Source organism: Peromyscus eremicus, chromosome 11 (genome assembly GCF_949786415.1).
Source record: "Peromyscus eremicus chromosome 11, PerEre_H2_v1, whole genome shotgun sequence".
Classification (NCBI taxonomy): Eukaryota; Metazoa; Chordata; class Mammalia; order Rodentia; family Cricetidae; genus Peromyscus; species Peromyscus eremicus.
Window position 1 is genome coordinate 33,485,920 of NC_081427.1, and position 22,797 is coordinate 33,508,716.

The window sequence follows — 22,797 nt, forward strand, 5'->3', positions numbered from 1 at the left end:
GTGGGGGTGTCCCTTAGGGGATCCCGGACGAGCCCCCAAATGTTGTGCCCAAGTCGCAAGACCCCAGAGAGATCATCAGAGACACAGACTCACCGAAATGCAAAAGCAAGGTTTATTAGATGCCATTCAAACTGCGGCAGGGATCTTGTCAAGCACACCAACGCAGTGGAGGCTAGAGAAGGTACCCCTCCCTGAGCATGCAATTTTTTTTTTTTTTTGAGACAGGGTTTCTCTGTGTAGCTTTGTGCCTTTCCTGGCTCTCGCTCTGTAGACCAGGCTGGCCTCGAACTCACAAAGATCCACCTGCCTCTGCCTCCCGAGTGCTGGGATTAAAGGTGTGCGCCACCGCCGCCCGGCAAATTTTTTGTTTTGTTTTGTTTTTTCGAGACAGGGTTTCTCTCTGTAGTTTTGGTGTCTGTCCTGGGTCTTACTTTGTAGACCAGGCTGGCCTCCAATCATTCCCTACGGTACCTGTCCTATCCTCTTCTATACCTCTCAAGAAGTTATCAGCTACCCCACTAACTTGACGTTTTCAGCATTAAAGACCAACTTCCCCAAGCCGAGAAGTAAGTAACCCACCCCACAGTGAAACGTTACCTCACTTCAGGACCGAAAGCAGCTGGGCTAACCATGAACTGGAGCTTCCACAGCTGTCAGCAAGCATAAGCCTTTCCTCTTAAGTTCATTCTCTCAGGCATTTCTTTTTCTCTTTTCTTTTTTATTTTAGATGTTTTAAAAGTTGTGCTGGGTATAGTGGCACATGCCTTTAGCATCTGGGAAGCAGAGGCAGGTGGAACTCTGTGTCACAGGCATTTCTTGACAATAGCAGATAACTCACTAAAACAGCTTTTAAGAATAGGTTTTGAGCCGGGCGGTGGTGGCGCACGCCTTTAATCCCAGCACTCAGGAGGCAGAGCCAGGTGGATCTCTCTGAGTTCGAGGCCAGCCTGGTCTACCAAGTGAGTCCCAGGAAAGGCGCAAAGCTACACAGAGAAACCCTGTCTCGAAAAACCAAAAAAAAAAAAAAAAAAGAATAGATTTTGAGCCGGGCGGTGGTGGCGCACGCCTTTAATCCCAGCACTCAGGAGGCAGAGCCAGGTGGATCTCTCTGAGTTCAAGGCCAGCCTGGTCTACAGAGCGAGTTCCAGGACAGGCTCCAAAGGTACACAGAGAAATCCTGTCTCAGAGGGAAAAGAAAGATTCTGACCTATCTTTTTCTTCTGTGCTGTCTCACTTTTTTTTTCTCTGCTGGGATCTAGCCATCATGTCTTGCAAAGAGCCTGAGGTGGAGGGAAGCCTTGTAAAGAACTCAGTCTAAGAGTATAGGGAGAAGTGAATTCTGTAAAGCAGCTCTTGTGTGACCTTGGACCTGTCTCAGGTGAGCTTATAATTTGAACGCCTGGTCCTTGGGTGATACTGTTGGGGAAAACTGCAGACTTTGGGGTATGGCATGCTTTCGTAGGCAGGTCATGGGGAGCTGGCCCTTGAGGATTATAGTCTGAACAGCTTCCAGAACAAGCCCTCTGTTCCCTGTCCGCTGTTACGATGTGACCAGAAGCCTCCTGTTCCTGCAGCTTTTGGAAAGTCCTAGCTGTCCCATCCCCCCAAACTTGTAAGCCAAAAATAAACCTCACCTCCCTGTAAGTCTTATGTTTCTTTCTTTCTTTTTTTTTTTTTTTTCTTTTTTTCGAGACAGGGTTTCTCTGTGTAGCTTTGCGCCTTTCCTGGAACTCGCTTTGGAGACCAGGCTGGCCTTGAACTCACAAAGATCCGCCTGCCTCTGCCTCCCGAGTGCTGGGATTAAAGGCGTGCGCCACCACTGCCCGGCCCAAGTCTTATGTTTCTATCAGTAGAAACATAGTGGCAATGAACATTAATAGGTAAGGACAGCCCTAGCTGACACCTTGACTAAAGCCAGTGAGAGATGACGAAAACCCAGTGAAGTCACAGCCGTTTCACAGAATCCGTAAAGTAATATTTTTAAGATTTATGTATTTTTGGTTTTTCAAGACAGCGTTTCTCTATGTAGCCCTCTCTGGCTCTCCGGGAACTTGCTTTGCAGACCAGGCTGACCCTGAACTCAAGAGATCTGCCTGCTTCTGCCTCCCAAGTGCTGGGATTAAAGGCGTGTGTGACTTACTACATCTGGCTCCTTACAATTACTAAAATATTACTAATTATTACTTCATCTACTTGGATACAGATATCTTAGACCCTCTCTCCACTAATAACTCCACTGAATCTGCTAAGGTCTTTTACAAAGACACCCAAGCCGAATGAGTGCATCTCAAAACCATTCCCCTCGTCTAGTCTGGCCACTTGGCACAGCTGACCTGTCTCCCCTGTCCCCGCTGTGAGTATTTTTCTTCGCATGTGTGGGGGCGTACCTGTCCATGTCAGGAACCACACTCCATCTCCCTTCCACCTTATTTATTGAGACAGGGTCTCTTAATCAAACCCAGGTTAGTCTTGCTTAGCCAGTTCACTCTGAGAATCCCATCTCTGCCTTTTAAGTCTGGAGTCACAGGAGGGACACCACAGCCACTTGGAATTTATGTGGGATTGAGCCATCTCAAGCAGCAGCAACCCTCCACACACCCCACCCCCGTTTACAGAAGCTCTTCCTTTTTTCCGAGACAGAGTTTCTCTGTGTAGCTTTGCACCTATCCTAGAACTCACTCTGTAGCCCAGGCTGGCCTTGAACTCACAGAGATCTGCCTGGCTCTGCCTCCCGAGTGCTGGGATTAAAGGCGTGCGCCAGTGGCGCTTGATACCATTCTCACTGTGGTGTTCCACCTTTCTCTAAGCTGCACTTCTCAATCCTTTGGGGGTTTTTCTACTCAAGTGTACAAACAGGCACTTCTCCAGGGATAAACACTGTTGCTTCCGCTTGGATGCTTTAAGCACAGGAGCTTCAAACTTTGGACTAGGCAAGCATCCAAAGATGAATGCTAGGCCAGACATGATGGTGCATGCCTTTGATTCCAGCACGAGGGAGGCAGAGGCAAGTATATCTGTGAGTTTGAGGTCATCACGGTCTACATATCAAATTCCAAGCCAGTCAGGGCTACATGGTGAGATCCTTTCTCAAAAACAAAAAAACAAACAAACAAAAAAAAACCCAAAAAACAAACAAACAAAAACCAACAAAAATTAATGTTATGAGCTGAGTCTAAGATATTAAAAAAGTGTTGTGTCGAGGCCAGGCGGTAGTGGCGCACGCCTTTAATCCCAGCACTCGGGAGGCAGAGGCAGGTGGGTCTTTGTGAGGCCAGCCTGGGCTACAGAGCGAGATCCAGGAAAGGCACAAAGCTACACAGAGAAACCCTGTCTCGAAAAACCACACACACACACAAAAGATATTAAAAAAGTGTTGTGTGAATTGGAGAGCTCAAATCCTAAAAATATGTGTTTTCCATTTAACCAACTCAAATACACACGGAAGTAGACTTATATACTGGAGTTTCCTCAAAGCCAATTTTTATATGTAATTTCTTGTTCTAAGAAATAGTATTAATAAGGGGCTGGAGAGATGGCTCAGCGGTTCAGAGCACTTGTTGCTCTTACATTTCCATTTCTAGCACCCACGTGGTAGTTCATAACTCCAGTTCTAGATCTCATGCCTTCTTTTTGACCTCTAGGCAAGAGGCACGCACGTGGTGCACATATGTATATAAAGGCAAAACAACCATAAACATAAATCTAAAAAAATTAAAGTGAGAATAATAACAATCCTAATATTAAAAACAGCATTGGACCAGTTCAATCTACAAAGCGCTAATCTGTCACTCTTGCTGATTCATAAATTTTCCCATTTACTTCCGTCTATAATACTCACTGTGTGCTGACAGTTTGCGAATCTCTAAGGCTAGTTCTTTCTCCCAAAGGGGCTCAAATAGCAAAACTCTTCTTTGATATCATCATGGCCATTTAATTGTCCCTTCGTAATTATTCCTCTCATCTCCAATCTGTCTTCCGGCTGGACCTTCACGTATGCTTGACTAAAAACACACACCTCTTTGTTGGCTTTTCTGGACTCTGTATATGACCTTGTGTGTAATACTGAGCGATCAGTCCACTGCTGTTCAGAGTCAGCATGTAGGAGGCACGTGTGCCTCATCCACCCGTGTGTGTGTGTGTGTGTGTGTGTGTGTGTGTGTGTGTGTTTTCCAGTTTATCTTAAACTGTGACTACCACAGCGCGGCATCAAGACAGCTGTTAACGTGATTACATCCACTCTCGCACACAGCTATCTGGATTTCCATTAATCCTTACCCTCCCAACTCTTGGGAGATTTAACGATCACTACACACCTCACCAATTACAGCATTAGCCTCCACCGCGCCTTTCTTTGGATGAATGAATGGGGGAGCCTGCCACGTGCAGCCGACTGGCAGTCTCCGGACTCTTTAGGGTCGAGGAGGCGGCTGCGGAGAGCTGCGCTGGAGGAATCACGACTGGGATCTCTCGGAGTGGACCCGGGTCGGTCCCGGAGTCTGAAGGCGCGTGCTCCCACGGGATCCCGGGCGCCCCGAGCGTGCTCGCGCCCGCGGCCGCCGAGCCCAGGGCGCAAGTGCGTCCGTCCGCGGGATCCCTGGCGGTGCGAGCGCCCCAAGTGCTGCGGAAGTGCAAGATGGAAGGCGAGGGGCGATCTGGGCACCGGACCAGCTGCGCCGCGGGAGGGGAGCGCGTGGAAGGAGAGGCACGCGGACGCGGCGCCAGCTAGGGAAGGGTAAGGGCCCACCTCGGCTCCGGGAAGGGGGCGGAGCGGGGCGGGGCGGGGCCGGGCCGCGGAACATAAGCCGTCCCGGGCCACGGAGCCAGTTTTCTCCGGAGTTCGCGGTCGGAAGTGCAGCGCCTGAGCCCGGCGTGGGGGGGCGGGCGGACGGGCTGCGGGAGCGCGGCGCTCGAGGGGCCCCCAGTCTTTCCCCTCCTGATCTTGCCCGGTTCTCCCGGGAGAAGCCGCTCGCAGCAGCCCACGGAGCCCCGGCACGCGGCCGCGCCCGCGGCAGCACCGAATCCTCCCCGGGACCTCCCTCCCCTCCCTCCCCGACAGGGCGGCGGGGGCGTGGTCGGGCGTTGCGGGGGGGATTGGAGCTCCCGGTACGTCCGCGTCCGGCGCGGTGACGCAGCACGTCGACGTAAGTGACGCGCAGGCCCCGGGCCGCTCCTCCTTCCCTGAGTGAGTGCCGGCCGGGTCGGGGCGGGGGGGAAAAGAGGAGGGAGGGCGCCGGAGGGAGAGGCGACCCGGGGAGTCGTTGTGGGCCGCGGGCCGGACCGGGGCTGGGGCTGCGGGAGCCCGGGCCGGGCGGAAGTCTCGGCGGGCCGTTGGGAGGTCGCCGAGGCTGTTCGGTGCCCTCCCCGGCCGGACTTGCGCTCCTGGGCGCCCGGAGCCTCCGGCACCGTGCCCACCCCGCTCCAGCTCGCGTCTCCAGACTCCAATTAGGTCAGGCTCGGAGTCCCGCGGCCGCGGCTCCGGCCCGCGACGCGCGGCGGCCGCTCGGCTCGCCTTTCTTCTTCCCCAGCCTTGCTCTCGGCCTCCCCCCTCCCCCTCTTTTACCCCCTCCCTCCGTTCCTGGGTTTTGTTTTGTTTTCTGCTGTAGGGGTTTTTTTTGTGTCAGCCTCGAGCTCATGGGTGTACATTATCATGCTCCTCTTTTGTAGAGCACCCCGACGGCCATGGAGGCTGAAGAAACGATGGAATGCCTTCAGGAGTTTCCTGAACATCATAAAATGATCCTGGACCGATTGAATGAACAACGGGAGCAGGACCGGTTTACAGACATCACCCTGATTGTCGACGGTGGGTAGGGTAGTGGGCAGAGGAGAAAAATTGGAGCTTTAGTTCCCTCTCACTGCCCGCCTTTTTTTTTTTTACCCACCCTCTCCGGGCTCTCTTCCAAAAGTCTGGAGGGTTTGCATCGGAACCGGGAGGGCGCTTGTCAGTGTTGCTCACGTAGACCATGCTGCAGAAAGCTGGTTGGCCAGTCTTAATTTTAGTCTAGTCTGATGGGCATCACATTTTAACTGATTGCAACCTGTTCAAGTTTTCTCCTTGCACACTCAAGCGTAGGATAAGGGCCTCGAGGAGAGAGAAAGTACCTCAAAATGTTGGTAAGAAGACAGAGAAGCTGTCTGAACGTTTTGTTAAGAAGTTTCCTCTCTGCGAGCGGCTTTGAGGCTCCTGTCCAGCACAGGAATTATTTGGGAAATTTTTATTCTAGTTTTCCAAACTGGTGTGGGAAGGAGAATGGAAGAGAGACCTTGGCTACACTCATACCCACCCCACATTTGGGAGACTCCACAATAAATTGGGGGTCTTTACCAGCCTTCCTTGTAAAGTCAAATCCAGGTTGAGATTCTTTTTAGTGAAAATGGGCTTTCAAGGCAAGCTGTTCCTTATTCCATGAGTTTGTAGGTGTGTTGTGCCTACAAATATGTTAGGCATATTGAAACGTTTCCCAAACCAGACACATCTAGCTTTGTACTTTTGGGGTGGGGGGCGGTGTTTCAAGACAGGGTTTCTCTGTGTAACAGCTCTGGCTGTCCTGGGGCTCACTCTGTAGACCAGGCTGGCCTCGAACTCACAGAGATCCATCTGCCTCTGCCTGCGTCCAGAGTGCTGGGATTAAAAGCCTGTACCACCACCACTGGGCCTGTACTTTGTTGTTTTTATAAAACCTTTTTCTAAATGATGAATGAACTGTTGGCTTGTTATCGTATTTAGCAATTTATTTTATGTGTATGAGTGTTTCGACTACGGGTGTGTGTGTGTGTGTGTATGTATGTATGTATGTATCATATATATGTATATATACACACCACATGCTTGACTGGTGGTGAAGGAGCTCAGAAGAGTGTGTCAGTTCCCTTGGAATGGAATTGCAAACAGTTGTGAGCTGCCATGTGGGTGCTGGGAATTAACTGAACCTGGGTCTGGAAGAGCCATTTCTCTAGCCCATATTTAACAGTTTCGACAGGGTTAAATACACCTTGTTACTTAATTGAATGGAGCAGAGTGCTAGAAGACATTCGTTATAAACTGGCTTAAGTCTTTGAAGCTAAAAATTTGCTTCGTGTCTAATTAAAATTAAAAATTCCCGCCGGGCAATGGTGGCGCACACCTTTAATCCCAGCACTCGGGAGGCAGAGGCAGGGGCATCTCTGAGTTCAAGGCCAGCCTGGTCTACAGAGAAACCCTGTCTCGAAAAACCAAAAAAAAACCAAAAAACAAAATCCCTGGATATCTGACAGTAATTTGGCTTTTCTCTGATAATGTATGTGGTGTGTCTTTGTTATGAAGAAAGGCCTCCTTTATACATTTTGTAGTAGTAACTTTGATTTTGGTGCCAGTGTGTGATTTCTTTTTCTCCCTCTACCCAACCCCCCTTCCTTAGGACACCATTTTAAGGCCCACAAGGCTGTTTTGGCTGCCTGCAGTAAGTTCTTCTACAAATTCTTTCAGGAGTTTACTCAGGAACCTTTGGTTGAGATTGAAGGTAAGTGGCACTTCCTGCACAGTACTTAGCAAGAATAATTGGTTGATTAGGAAGACATCCTGGAAAATAAATACCAATAGTTGCTGGTAGGCAACTAGGTACATTGTTCTTTATTACGTCTTTCAGTAAAGCATTTGGATTAAGTGGTAGATGCTGGTTCCAAATGAGTCTGGCCCGTTGCTGAAACCAGGGTTCATTATTGTTTTCAGAGTATGCGTGAGTAGAAGCTATCATCTCTGTTTTAGTGACCTTATGCTTTAGGGATATTAGATTATGGTAGAGATATTTTAAGTTACAGGAGAGACCTCTACTAGAAGAAATGATGAAAAGATGAACTCATAAAGTAACATGCAGCTTCAATTTGGTGGTGGTATAATGTTTAGGAGAGAAGGGATCCTCAGATAGGTATTACTTTGAAACAAAATGATCGACATTTTTTTTTTCTTGTCGAGACAGGGTTTCTTTGTAGTTTTGGTGCCTGTCTGGATCTCTCTCTGTAGACCAGGCTGGCCTCAAACTCAGGGAGATCCACCTGCCTCTGCCTCCTGAGTGCTGGGATTAAAGGCATGTGCTGCCACCGCCTGGCATGATTGACATTTTCCCCCAAATTTTAGCAGTCCAAGTGACATTTGTGTATCGTATAATCTTTTGAAAAGCAGGTGGTGGTATTTCCATTTTGCACATGAGAACCAGGCTCCAAAGTTTACTTGCCCAAGGTTGCCTGGCTAGCAAGAGACTGAATTTGTACTATTTATTTTCATGCTTTTATTTTTGCTACAGTGCTGACCCCATGTCCCATCAAACTCTAGAGCAGTTGGAGATAAGTACATTTGCCCATGTAAATACAGAATCTTAACTTCTTTCAGAGTTTTGGTTTTGTGTCTTTTTCTTACTTTGTACATATTCTTTATTATGAGTGGGTTGCTTAGAAAGTGTTCTTTTGGTGAAAAAATTGATACCTAGGGGAGTAAAGAAAAGAGTTACAACTATTCTTTAGTTTTGGTATATTTTAGTTAATATATCAGCAGGTAAGTTATTTTCTTATTACATATGATAGACCAAGCGTGGGCGTGCTGGTCGTACACAGCGATTGCTAGGGAGAATCTAGCTGCCTAGGTAGTACTGTTTTTACTACAAGCCAAGTCGCTAACAAGTGACTTCATCTCAGTTGCGTATCTGTCTCCTCATCTGAAAAGCGGGTTAATAGGCTTGCAATGATTAGTTGGAATAATCAGGAAGGAGACTTGTCATTGCATTTGGTGTACTGCCGAAGCTTAGTAGGTGGACTTGTTCATCATATTGATTACCTGTTGTGTTATGTAGTGTGCTAGACCCAAGAGCTAAAGACTTTATGAATACAGCATTCCTTGAAGAGCTTGAAAATGTAATAGCAACAGTTTAAAAGGAGGCGTGCAAATGTATTACAGAGACTGTTAATATGGGTGGTACTGCTTTAGTCTATGTTAGGAATGATTATAATTTCAGAGAGGAGTGGACTATACTAGGCAAAGGTTATCAAGAAAATTGTGTGTGTGTGTGTGTTGGGAACTCCTGTGCCTGTACACAGTCCAGGTCCATGGCCAACATCTGGTATTCATTGATGGCTGTCCACCTTATTCCTTGAGGCAGGGTCTCACAGTTGAACCCAGAGGTGGCTAGTCTAGCTAACCCTGTCTCCGTCCTCCCAGTGCTCTAATGAAAAGCAGATCGCCGCAGCAACCTCGAGGTTGTTGCAGGGGTCCTGGGGAGCTGGACTGAGTCCTCCTGCTTGCACAACAAGCGCTTTCATCAGTGAGCCTCCCTCACACCTAACAATTAGACCCTGGCCCAGGTTAGCATACTTGTGCTAATTGAGAAAGCAGCACTGGAGAAAGGATTTTCCCTTCGAAAAACTGTTTTGCAGTTTTCTCTCTCTCAGTACCGCTGACCTATATATATCTATTATAGTGTGGTACACATAAACCTTAAGTACTTAAGTTGCAAACAAAATAAAATGGAAAGTACTTGTTTTGTTATTTGGCCAGGTTCAGGGTTTTAAAAAATGAGTTTTATTATCATTTTAACCCTTAACTCTGAGATTGCTCTATTTTCTCCCAAGGTCCCCCGGCTGTAAAGAAAGCCCTGAGCACATGAGCATTGGTCTTGGTTTCGCTGTTTATGATATGATCTTGAAGGATGTAGCTTCCTTTTTTCAGACTATAAAATAAAGTAGTTTGGATTATGTCATGGACATTTGGCGTAAGAGTAGGTGCTGTCCCTTTAGAGAATGAGCGAGCAGTCAGTCTGTCTGGGTCCAGACGCCCTTTAGGCTATGCATCCAATTTGAATTCAGTTCCAAAATCTTCATAGTCCTGGCAAGGTGCTAATCCCAGTTGTAATCCCATCTCTAGGGAGACAGGCAAGAAGACTGGAAATTTGAGGTCAGCATGAGCTATAGCAAGATCTCAGACACATGGACATCTTTGTACTGCTGTCAAGAGTACCTGACTTAGAATTACAGCTTATTTTGCATGTTGCAGAGAGGAGAAAAAACAAGTTAACCTCATCCCCCCCATACATACACCCCTTTTATCATCTTGCTTGCTTTTCTAGAAATTTCTCTGGGAGCTTTTTTTTTTTTTTTTTTTTTTTTTTTCTTTCTCTTTGGGATTTGGGCTTTCCTTAAGTCTAAGCCAGGATATTTGGGAGGAAAAATAAAAATCTTAAAATTCAGTGCTGTTTGATTTCACTGTCTAGGCAGCTCTTTGCAGAATCCTGTGTATTCTCTCCAGGGCTTTAGTTTTATGGAAAGATGGATGGGGTATGCTTGTGCTTTTACAGACCTACTATCTGCCGCCTCTTCACTTACATGGGCAGGTATTGCCAGCTTGATTTATATTAGCTAATTAATAAAGTCATTGGTGTGCTCCTAGGAGAGTCCTGGGCTGGTTACATCAACAAACTCTGAAGTGCTCATATTAAGCTAAATAAATAACATTCCTAGGTTTGAGTCAAAAGATCAGAGAACCATACTTAAAGCCCTTAGGACTGATGATTCTGATTAATCCAGATTTGGAACAGGGCTGGAGAAATGTGGGGCGTTTACCCACCAACCCCACAGCTCCCCAGAGTTTTCTTGAGTGCGAGCAGCAGGAAATATTAGAAGGATTTATATTGCGGAGATAAACAGATAGAAAATAAAGGATAGCCTCGAGAGGGTCTGGAACCTTTTCCAATGGCCCGACTGTCTCTGCCCCAGGTTATTTATAGAGACGCCAAGGGGTGGAGCAAAAGACCTCCCCCCAGCACAGCCAAGTGCAGACCATCTCAGACACCTGCACTCAGGCCCGTGGTCCAATCATCCTCTATGGGGACCTGCTGGGTAAAGCCACGAGGAACCCGAGAACGGGCTCCCACAGAGAAAGGGCTCAGCAAGAGTAAGAAAAACACAGACGAAGCTCTAGAAACAGTAAACATTCCAGCTTTCTCTTTCACGTTTCCCTTCAACAGTTTTTCCTAACTTTGATCAAACTTTGTTTTTTTTTTTTTTCTGAATGTTAATTGTGTTGATAATGTGAGAAAAATGTCTAGAGGTCAGTTTTCAAGAGGGCAGTGTTCGAAGTTATATTGTGGCTCTTGATAGCTTCCTTTTCTTTTCTTTTTCTTTCGAGACAGGGTTTCTCTGTGTAACAGTCCTGGAACTCCCTTTGTAGACCAAGCTTGCCTCAAACTCACACAGACCTGCCTACCTCTGCTTCCCGAGTACTGGGATTAAAGGCATGTGCCACTACTGCCCAGCTTGATAGCTTCTTTTTCTAAAAGGAGTGCCCTCTGGAACTGAAATTACCGACAGTTGTGAGCTGCCATGCGGGTGCTGGAAATTGTGTCAGGTGATCTGGAAGAGCAGGTGGTGCTCTAACAACGGAACCATCCCTCCATCCCTCTTGGCAGCCTTTTTTTTTTTTTTTCTTCGAGACAGGGTTTCTCTGTGTAGCTTTGGAGCCAGTCCTGGGACTCGCTGTTTAGAGGAGGCTGGCCTTGAACTCACAGAGATCCTCATGCCTCTGCCTCCCAAGCGCTGGGATTAAAGGCATGCGCCACCACCGCCCAACCCCTTCTTGGCAGCTTTAGACAGCATATACCATGTGGAGTTTTCTACAAACAGATGGCCAGCCCTTTCAGCCCTGTTCAGCACCAGGAGAATAATTTGTGATCTTTTTTTTTTTTTTTTTTTTTTTTTTTGGTTTTTCGAGACAGGGTTTCTCTGTGTAGCTTTGCGCCTTTCCTGGAACTCACTTGGTAGCCCAGGCTGGCCTCGAACTCACAGAGATCCGCCTGCCTCTGCCTCCCGAGTGCTGGGATTAAAGGCGTGCGCCACCACCGCCCGGCTAATTTGTGATCTTAATAGAGTTGGTGCAGTTTCTCTCTCTCTCTCTCTCTCTCTCTCTCTTACTTGTTTCATGGAGTCTTACTAGGCTGGCCTAACAACTTGAGTGCTAAGATTACATGTGTTCACCACCAGGCCCAGTTTGTTTTAGATTCTTACTGTGTTCAATTTTTGTACTTGAAATAGTGCAAATACCTAATATGTCAGTACCTACAAGGGTTCAGTGAAACCTCTCTGGTAAAAGCCATTAATTAAAAAAAAAAAAAAAAAAAAAAAAAACCAAACATTTAAATTGGGAGAATCAGTGATTCACTTATCCTACTTTTGAAAGTAACGTGGAGGATGTTGATTTATGAATATGATAATGTAACCCTGTAGACCAGGGATGTTCAGACTTCCAGGCACCAAGGAAAAATTGCTAAGTCTTTTTTCATAGAGTAGGAGTTGCACTATTTAGGTTTGCTCCTAGTTTTAAACATTTAATCAATAGTTCATAGACATGAAGATTCAGTAAGTATAATACTGTGCCTGGTGTATGATAAATATGTGTTGTCTTTTTACTAAACTAAAAACATTTTACTTTTAGTTTGCTTACTTAGTATCACGTAACCCGGTGTGCACTATGTTTTAGTATTTCTCTATTCAAGTTGTTTTGAGACAATTTTGAAGATGAGTCAGAATGAGTTCTAAAGTTCTGTCTTGCCCCAAATCAGTTTCTGGAAGAGCTGGGACTAAGGTGTAAAATTATTTCCTCCTATTTCTAAAATGATTTACTTTTGTTTTAAAATTATGTGGTGTGTGTGTGTATCCAAAGATATTGAATCCCTTGAGCTGGAGACACAAGTAGTTGTGAGCCGCTGATATGGGTTCTAGGAACGGAACTCAGTCCTGTGCAAGAGCCATACACTCAACTGCTGAGCCAGTTTTCCAGCCCCAATACCCTTTCTTTATGTAAAGATTACTGAATAGAATACTTATGGCCACATTTAGATGTGTAAAGTAACTGGAACAAACATAAAAGGGTTTTTAACCCCCACCCCCCCATAGAGTTTCTCTGTGTAGCTTTGGTACCTGTCCTGGAACTCACTCTGTAGACCGTGCTGCCCTCGAACTCACAGAGATCCACCTGCCTCTGACTCCACCACCAGCTAAATAGCCTTCTTACACTCAAGTTTTTTTGTTTTTCGAGACAGAGTTTTCTCTGTATAACATCCCTAGCTGTCCTGGATCTCACTCTGTAGACCTGGCTGGCCTTGATCTGCCCATCTCTGCTTCCAGAGTGCTAGGATTAAAGGCGAGAGCCACCACAGCCAGCTTAAATAACCTTCTTAAATTGTTTCTTGCTTTAGCTAGACTGAAACAATAATACCTAGCAGTAAGGGCATACAGAAATAGTGTCATTTTGTTATTAAATTTAAGCACAAAACTTGAAAAGAAAAATACGATTTTGTAGAAACACAGTTTTGTTTTGTTTTGATACAGGGTCTCATTATGTCACTCTGTAGTCCTTGCTGGCTTGGAGCTCACTTTGTTGCATGAGATTGGCCTCTGACTTCCACAGAGATCCTCCTGCCTCCTGGGTGCTGAAATTGAAGGTGTGTGCCAACACACTTGAACTAGTCACTTATTTCAAAAGTCACTTTAGCATTTATTTTTTTCTTCTTGTAAGTGCCTGTATTTGGAAAGCTTTGTTAGATGCTCTGAGGTGAATGTACAGATCAGAAATCATTTCTCTCAAGTAGGTTACAGTGAAGAGAGTTCTATAAACTAAATGACCAGAGCAGTTGCCGAATTGAGCCTGTGGGAAATACTGAAGGTTTTGTTACTAAATCATGAGGGAACAGTATAAAGGACCTCCTGTGGAGATTGAATTAGTTATCAAAATACCTCTGAACAAAGAAAAGCCTAGGATCAGATGGCTTCACTAGTGAACTCTGTCAAACATTTAAAGAATTCATGCCATCTTGAGACTCAAAAAAAAAACTAAATAAAGGGCTAGAGAGATAGTTCAGCAGTTCCGAGCACATAACTGCTCTTTCAGAGAATCTGAGTTTTATTCCCAATACCCATGTCAGATGGCTCATAACTGTACCTCTAGTTCCAGGGGGACCTGGTACTCTCCCTAGGTCTCTGCACACACCTATGTGTGTATACACATATAGACACATGAATAAGAATAAATGTTTAAAAACAATTGAATACTTCCAATTTTGTTATGTTTTTCAAGATATTGTTTCTCGGCAATTCACCTGCCTCTGCTTCCTGAGTGCTAGAAAGTCATGTGGCACCACTGCCCAGCAAACACTTCCAGATTTATGTGAGACCAGCATGACTCTGATACCATAGCAAGATAAACAAATAACTTAAAACTGTAGACCAATATCCTTTATGATGACTATAGATGTAAAAATTGTCAGTAAAATACTAGGAAACTAGCCGAGCATTGTGGCTGGCACCCTTTACTTGGATGTTGAAGCAGGAGGGTTGTCGTAGGTTCAAGGCTAGCTGTAAGTGGGACCCACTGGAGGAGTGACTCAGCAAGTAAAAACACTTGTAAGGAAAGCCTGAAACTCTGAACTTGATCCTTGGAACCTACCAGGTGCAGTAGCAAGCACCTGTGACCTCAGTGCTCCAATGGGGTGATGGAGAACGGGCTGAAGCTAGAGAACGAGCCAGCTAGCCTGGGGTTCCCAGCACAGCAGCAGAAACAAAGGAATATCTGCTTCAAAGAGACCAAGGTGGAAGGAGAAGAGCCGCAACAACTGTCCTGGTTTCTGAACTGGATACTCTCACTCTGTGGGCGCATAAACACACAGACTAGGAACCTAAATCCAGCACCATAGTAATTAAAGAGGATTTACCTTGACCAAGTGAGATTCGTTCCTGTGATACAAGGATAGTTCTGTGCAAAAATCAGTGTGGCGGGCGGCACATCATATTGACTAATTATACCCTCTTAATAGAGTAAGACTTAGGCAAAGGGTTTCATGAGTATGACATTAAGATCGTAGACAGCAGAAAAGCAGACATAATAAAGGAGACAACACGACTAGTGGGGTGGGAGAAAACGCTTGCAAACCACGTAACTATCTGAAAGAGACTCGGACAACTTCAAGTTTAGAACTACGTTATTTAAAAATAGTAAGAATTAGGTAGAAATTTCTCCAGGAAATAACCATTAAGTATATGAAAAAAAATGTTCCATCTGCATCCTCATTCATCAGACAAGTCAGATTTAGCAAGAACCACCATACATTGTGAAGAGGGTGTCAAGGAAGCAGAAGGTGGGGTGGTGAGAAAAGTTGGAGAGGAGTGTGGCACTGTGGAAAACGGGAAGCATTCCAACAGTTTAAACTAGAAACGCCATATGTACTGAACAACTTTCCAAAGGAGGAGAGTTCCTTTGGCTCAGAGTTCCAGAGGTTGTGGTAAGGCGGAGCACCTTGACACAGAGCAGGTGCCGAAGCAGAGGCCTGCAGCAGATCAGCTGCTCACCTCATGGCAGTTTGTAAGCAAGAAAGACCCTCCTCTAAGCAGCCCTTCTTTAAAATCCATTCTACGTACATTTATTGAGCCCTTCCTATGTGAGGTAGCTAAAATTTTGTTGGCATATAAATGCCCCTGTCCATGTCTGAGTTTAAAATGTTTTTCTAGAAGCACAGCATGAAGAGCAGTGTCCAGTGGAAACAGGGCAGACTAACTGAGGCCCCGTCTCTTAGTAGTCCATTAGCTTTGAGTAGGCATTCTCAGGATCCAGTCTGAGGAACATGCCACCAGCTGGGGGCCAAGCTGTTAACACGTGAGCCTTTGGGAGGGTATTTCATCTTCAAGCCATAACACACATAACCCAGTAATTCCACATCTGAGCATCCATGCAAAAGAATTGGCATCAGCATCTTCAGGAGGTTGTGCTCCTTGGCCAGCAAGATAGCCCAGGGCACAGCAATTAGTGTGCAAGCCTGACAACTGGAGTTCAGTTCTTGGAACCCACCTTGGACCTCTCCACAGGCACACTGTGGCACGTATGTCCATACATCATGCACACACACACAATAATAAATATTTAAAATTTCTTTAATTATGTCTCCATTCTTTTTAGTACCATTCATAGTAGCCAACATGTGGTGATGACCTAAATGTTCATCAGCAGAACACTGAATGTTCTAATGAATAAAGGAAATTTATACATACACAAAATAGAATAGTTGTCAGCCTTTAAAAATTCTGTATGTAACATGTATGAACCTTGAAAACATGTTAAATTAAGCCAGTTAAAGAACGATAAATGATAAAATATTTACTTATATAACTATCTGAAATGGTCAAATTCATAGTTAAGGGGCAGGGATTAAAGAGGAGGCTCAGCAGTTAAGAGAACATTGCTTTTCCAGAGGCTCTGAGTTGGATTACCAGCTCCTACATCATGTGGCTTACAACCACTTGTTACTCTAGCTCCAGGGGATCCATTGTTTCTGACTTTCATAGACACACAGACACAAAATTTAAACTAAAATAAACCTTAAAAGGTGTGTGTGTGTGTGTGTGTGTGTGTGTGTGTGTGTGTGTGTGTGTAGGGGGTCCTGGACTGGGCTTCTCAGAATTGGAAAGGGGAATATGAGATCTTAACCATGGTACATAGTACGGGAATGTGACTAAGATATTGATTGTGATGATGAGGATTGTGGAAAATTTCAAAGATGAGAAGTAATCAAATCCCTAGACTTGATGTGAACTAATGATAATGTGCATCTTTTTTCCAGGTGTTAGTAAAATGGCTTTTCGTCACTTAATTGAGTTCACGTACACAGCAAAACTAATGATACAGGGAGAAGAAGAAGCCAATGACGTGTGGAAGGCAGCAGAGTTTCTACAAATGCTGGAGGCCATTAAAGCCCTTGAAGTCCGGTAATTGTTACTTCTTCAGGAGTGCTAAGTGATAGTCAAGACTGTGGTGTGTGTCGTATCGTTAAGTAGTGACATTCTGAAACTAAGAGAATTGTGGATATTGATTTGTTTCTCAAGTCCAAACTGCTGAGATTAAAGTAGCATGTCTGGTATTTACTAGGAGTCTAGGCAGCTCTTCAGGGGGGGTCTCTGGGCCCTCATACATTCTTTAGCTAGATTTAAGGGATAATTAATACTGAGAATGTTTAAAAAAAAAATCAGTAGGCCACATGAGGTTAAGTAATGGCTTACCAATAAACAGCTGTCTTAGTCAAGGTTCTAGTACTGTGAGGAGACACCATGACCATGGCAACTCTTATAAAGGAAAACATTTAATTGGGGCTGACTTACATTCAGAGGTTTAGTCCATTATCGGCCTGGTGGGAAATCTATGAGCCTATGGGCGCCAATTCAACCACTACAATGACCAAATTAGAACTAGTATAATCTAAATGTATTTATATAAACTATATATAAACTCCGTCTGACTTCTGAAATATCCACTGCAAAGGGAGAAAGAAATAGTGTTCAGTGGTATGTGGCATGAGAAAAGATCCACTGCTGAGGAGTTACCGCTTGGTACTAAACACAGAATTTCTTCTAGGAGGCATTCAGAAAATACTACAGGATATGATGAACAGGTCATGCAGCACCTTCATTTCAGAGCAATGTAAAGGATGAGCTGAGGGCTCTGGCATTGCTCTCAGCTACCCCAGCTCTGTCACTAGCCTTAATGAAGGTGCTCAGCCCCATCAGATGGTGTAATAACGCGACTTTCTACACAGAACTGTTTGAGGTTAAATGCCTGTCAAGTGCATATAATGGTGTCTGTCATGAGAAGTGGACTCTACTTCTCTGGTACTAGTTGGCTGTCCCTCCTGCTGCTGTTGTTTTTTAAATGATTAATTAAAGAAAATACTTGTTTTTAGCATAGGCCATTAGCATGTCAACAAACATAGTTTCGTGAGCTGTTTTCCTGCAGGAACAGAATGACTTAATTCAACTCATTAGTATGGTTTAGTCAAAAGATAAATTCGGAAAAACTTGAACTATAATTGTCTATAAGTAACATTTTAAAAAATATTTTAATCTTTATTTTTATTTTATGTGTATGAGTGTTTTGCTTGCATGTACGTCTGTGTACTATTTTCATGAGGTGCTTCCAGAGGCCAGAAGAGGAATGGAGTTATAAATGATTGTGAGCTGCCATGGCAGTGCTAGAAATCAAACCCAGGTCCTCTGAAAGAGCATCTAGTGCTCTTAACTTCTGAGCCACCTCTCCAGACCCTAATAACATTTCTTTCAGTTAATTCGACAGTTCACAATTAAATTCTTCTGAAAATAAGTTAGTGTGTATCCTAACACCTGGTACATAACACATAGGTGTCTGGGGGTGGATGCCAGTCTAAACCAGTATAGTCCTCTCTGGCAGTTGCGTGAGATTGATTAAATAAGGTGTGTGCTGAGGTGTGTCATAGATGGCACGGTTTCGGATTGGTGCTTTAATTTTTTGAGGCCCTTCTGAAAGAAGTGTCATGTGGGTGCTGCTTTTGCTGTTCCTAGTCAGGAGTGGCATCTGGATACTAAACAACCAAAAGAGGGCCGCAGGTCTGTGAGTGAGTGTGCACTTGTTTCCTGGTGCAGCTGTGGAGGTCAGCACAGTTCTCGTGGTTGGTTCTCACTTTCTCCTTTTTAAACTTATACTTACATTTTTAAAAGAAAATCGCTTTATTCCAGTTAACTCACAGAAAAAAAGTCAGCAGCTAGTTTAAGGAAGCTACTCTGATACTTGCCCACTTCAGACATTTCTTCTCCGTTGCTCTTTGTATTTGCATCCCCCTGGTCTGTAAGTGCATAGGGTTCCTGTTTCTGCCTCTCATTTCCCCATAGTAGGGGTGCTGGGATTCAAGAGGCACAGTATGCACGTGACTCTTTGGGTCCAGGGCCTGAGTGGTTCTTGGTAGTACTCTGCATGAGTGTTACCTAAATTTCCTAGACTATGTCAGAAGCCTTTAAGCATCTCTTGTAGATAGGCTGTTTCCAGTTTCTTTTTGTTAAGTCAACTTCTTAGCCACAGTTGGTAATCTTAAGTACTTACATTGATGTGATCATTACAGATTGTTAAATAAATGCCTTGTAGTCAAGCATTCCAGAGTAAGTTTTAAGGGTCAGTGAGGCGGCTCAAAGAATAAAGGTGCTTGCCCCCCACACCTGAGGTCATGAGCTGAGGTCAGTCCTTGACACTCCCAGGTTCTGACCTCTGCCACATGTGCCGTGGCGTGTATCTTCCACCCCCATAAATCTCCAGCATCGTTTGTTGTAGATAGATCTCTGAATCAGCACTGTAAGTCTGTCGTGTGGTCATGTTCTGTATATGCTCTGCCCTTTGCTGGGAGTCCTTCGTCCATTGATAGACTCTTTACAGGTCTTTAGCCTTGGTTTCCAGCCAGCAGTGTGTTCTCTAAAGCCTGGCCTGACAGCTCTCTAAACAGGTCACCGTGGGTGCTTCTGTACTTCATTCTTTGTTTTCCATTTAAGCCACAATCATTCTGTCATTCCCACATTTTTTGCATTAGATGTCAACTTCTTTGGGGTAGGGATTATACATTTTTCATCTTGAGGCATTTGGTAAGTTTGAAAAGCTACAAGAAGCCGGGCGGTGGTGGCGCACGCCTTTAGTCCCAGCACTTGGGAGGCAGAGGCAGGCGGATCTCAGTGAGTTCGAGGCCAGCCTGGTCTCCAAAGCGAGTTCCAGGAAAGGCGCAAAGCTACACAGAGAAACCCTGTCTTGAAAAACCAAAAAAAAAAAAAAAAAAAAGAAAAGAAAAGCTACAAGATGTTTTTTGGGGTACCCAATAGCAAGACTACTTCCTTTCTTTGTCTAACAGACTCAAAAATGTCTTGCTTTGCCATTCAACTGTGAATATAAATCCAATTAATAAAATTCCGAAAGAAGTACTTTGCCCCCATTATTTAGAGACTGCTTTATTAGTTTCTGTAATCAAACTCATGAAGATAAGACCTTATATATAATTAGTGGAAAAATTAAATTCAGTGTTTATAGACCATCGTGGCTTCACAATTTCTCTATAAGGCCGGCTCAGCACAGTAAACTGGGATACTGTCTTCTAAAGTAGACAACACAGCTAAGGTTCCCCAAAATTGAAATTCTGTCTCCATATAGTTATATAAGAGGCAGTAATGGAGGTATGATATGTGGCAGTAACAGGAGCTTTGTGAATTCTGTACTCATCTGAACGAAATTACGGAGACATCAAGCATGCTTCATTTTTCCCCAAAGGTAAACCCAATCCCAGCAAACAGCTAAGTGTTGTTACTGTTGTGGTTCCTGCCACCATTTTAGTTCTTTTCAAGCTTCTCAGTCATCATCTCAAAAGGAGCATCCTAAAGTAACGCCATTAGACACAGAGTGGTAATATTACTGCCATGTAATTTGTAAACTAACGGTTTGTTTAGTTTTGTGTATGTGAGAGTGTATGTCACGTGTGTCACTGAGGTGGCAGCAGAGACCTGAAGAAGGTGTGAGGTACCCAAGCTGCTGGAGGTACAGGCAGTTGTGAGATGCTTACCATGGGTGCTAGGACCCCAGCTTGGGTCCTTCTGGAAGAACAGCAAGAGCTCTTAAGTGCAAAGCGGTCTCAAAGCTCTTTTTGTTGTGTCTCAGGGATCTGGGTTTACCTGGTCATAACGCATAATGGAGCATTAGAAGGCTGGTTCAGAGTGATTTGTGGTTGACCTCAAACACTTGCAACAGTACTTAGTGTCTTCCTTTTTAATAAAATGGTTTTGATATCTTTTATAATAGAGATGCTCTTAAATGAATGGCTAGACAGTATAATAACTTAGTTTAAGTAAAATTGATATCGTACAACTTCAATTTGTTACTTAAAATATCTGAAATGGGGCTGGAGAGATGGCTCAGGGGTTAGGAATACTGACTGTTCTTCCAGAGGACCGAGTTCAATTCCCAGCACCCACATGGCAGTTCACAACTGTCTGTAACTCCAGTTCCAAGAGATCTGACACCTTCACACCAGTGCACATAAAATAAAGTTAAATAAATTATTTTTAAAAAATCTGAAATGGGGGTTGGGAATTTAGCTCAGTGGTAGAGCGCTTGCTAGGCCCTGGGTTCGGTCCTCAGCTGGTGGGGGCGGGCGGAGGATCTGAAATGATTACAATGAGTTGATGTTAAATGAAATCGTTGTTATACAGTTAAAGCCTGTTAGAGTGGTCTGTTAAAATTGTATTAATGGAACAAGTGTTTGTCACCTGGAAGAGGAGTATAAATTAGTAGCTAAGTACATACTTCATGGGTGACAGATTTGGCAGGCAAGTCCTCAGTGCTACAAAAACAGAGGACTTTACATTAAACTTAAATATGTAAGTTTAATGTGCTAGACAATTTAAGAATTAAAGTTTAATTTTGGTTAAATTTACTTCTTAGAACAATTGATGGGTGTTTTTGTTTTTGTTTTGCAGACGGATGTATATACAGTTCTTTTAACATTTACAGGAAAGGAACTATTTTTGGAATATAGTGTAAATTTTGATACTGAGAACTAGACACTTAGGCCGTATTTTACATTGTTGGAATACCATCATTGCTATTTATTAAAACTCAATAGGGAAGTGCAGTTGCCATGGATTTTATCATTCTTCCTCTTGATGTAATTTACATATAATATCCATTTGCTCATCTTGATCACAGAGTTGGGTTGGTTTGTGTTCTCTCTCTCTCTCTCTCTCTCTCTCTCTCTCTCTCTCTCTCTCTCGGGTGTTTTTGAGACAAGGTCTTTTTTTTTTTTGTGCCTCTGGCTGTCCTAGAGATCACTGTGTAGACTAGACTAGCTTCAAACTCATAAGAGATCGTTTGCCTCTGCCTCCTGAATGCTGGCATTAAAGGTGTATCTCCCATACCTGGCCATGGACTTTGGATTTTAGCAGTTATGTGTAGTGGTGTAGCCATTGTCACAGCAAGATTAAGAAGCATCTCTATCATCAGGGTTAATGACTATAGTCGATCTCCATTCTTACCTGCAAGGCACCCACTAGTCTGATAGTCATTGCTTGAGTTACTACTTTATTCATGCCATATGAATGGGCTTCTGCAGCATTTAGTCTTTGTTTGCTCTTTGTCATTTAGTATTATTGCATTTCAGAGGTTTGTCTATGTTGTGATGTTTTTGCATTCATTTTCATTGCCTAATAGGAGTTCATAGAGGAAATGATAGCATGACATTTGGATTATTTTTTCAGTGTTAGAGCAATGCTGCTGGGCATGATAATGTTTCTCAGTAAATATTTTTGTTTGTCTTTTTGCTTTTCGAGGCAGGATTTCTTTGTGTAGCCCAGGCTGGCCTCAATCTCACAGAGATCTATCTCCCTCTACCTCCGAAGTGCTGGGATTAAAGGCGTGCACCACCACCACCCTGGCACCTCATCCACGCTTGAAGTTTAGTGCGTGTGCTTTCACCTTTGGAAACAGCAGCTCTCCTGGTACACAAGGAACTGCAGTTTTGTTGAGTCCTTACCAGTACACTGAGAATTGTTAAGGATTACTTAAAAAACTTTGTGAACATTTTAAAATATTTCTTCGTTATTGAGATGCATACTTACCACCACATGGGTTCCCAGAATCAAATGTAAGTCATATAGCTTGTTAGCAGGTACCTCTAACCACCGATCCATCTCTCTGGCCCCTATATTTTGTCTGTATATGATGGGGTACATATGTTTGCAAGTTAGAGGGCAGCTTGCAGGAGTCTGTTCTCTCCTTTTACCATACGCATTCCCAGGATCAGGCTCAGGTGGTCAGGTTTGATGGCAAATTCTCTTGAGCCTCTGACAGGTCAGAGGACAACGTTGTGGAGTTGATTTTTCTCTCTCCACCTTTACATGGGGGTTCTGGGGATCAAACTGAAGTCCTCAGGCTTGCCCAGCAAGTGCCTTTATCCACTAAGCCAT

General features: G+C 44.3%; 1 protein-coding gene across 7 annotated transcripts in view; it reads left to right on the plus strand.

Annotated features, from left to right (window-relative positions):
- The first annotated feature begins 4,603 nt into the window (after window positions 1-4,603).
- Window positions 4,604-22,797, plus strand: part of Znf131 (zinc finger protein 131) — a 34,523-nt gene continuing 16,329 nt past the window's right edge. For 4 of the 7 annotated variants that reach the window (XM_059276216.1, XM_059276220.1, XM_059276219.1 and 1 more), the window contains exons 1-4: window positions 5,089-5,182; window positions 5,665-5,803; window positions 7,398-7,499; window positions 16,626-16,770. In XM_059276216.1, coding sequence (XP_059132199.1) covers window positions 5,680-5,803; window positions 7,398-7,499; window positions 16,626-16,770 — 371 coding nt within the window. In that variant the 5' untranslated portion in view covers window positions 5,089-5,182; window positions 5,665-5,679. Of the gene's footprint in view, window positions 4,733-5,088; window positions 5,183-5,276; window positions 5,447-5,664; window positions 5,804-7,397; window positions 7,500-16,625; window positions 16,771-22,797 lie in introns of those variants that run through there. The other 3 variants (XM_059276217.1, XM_059276218.1, XM_059276222.1) reach the window with 3 other exon arrangements.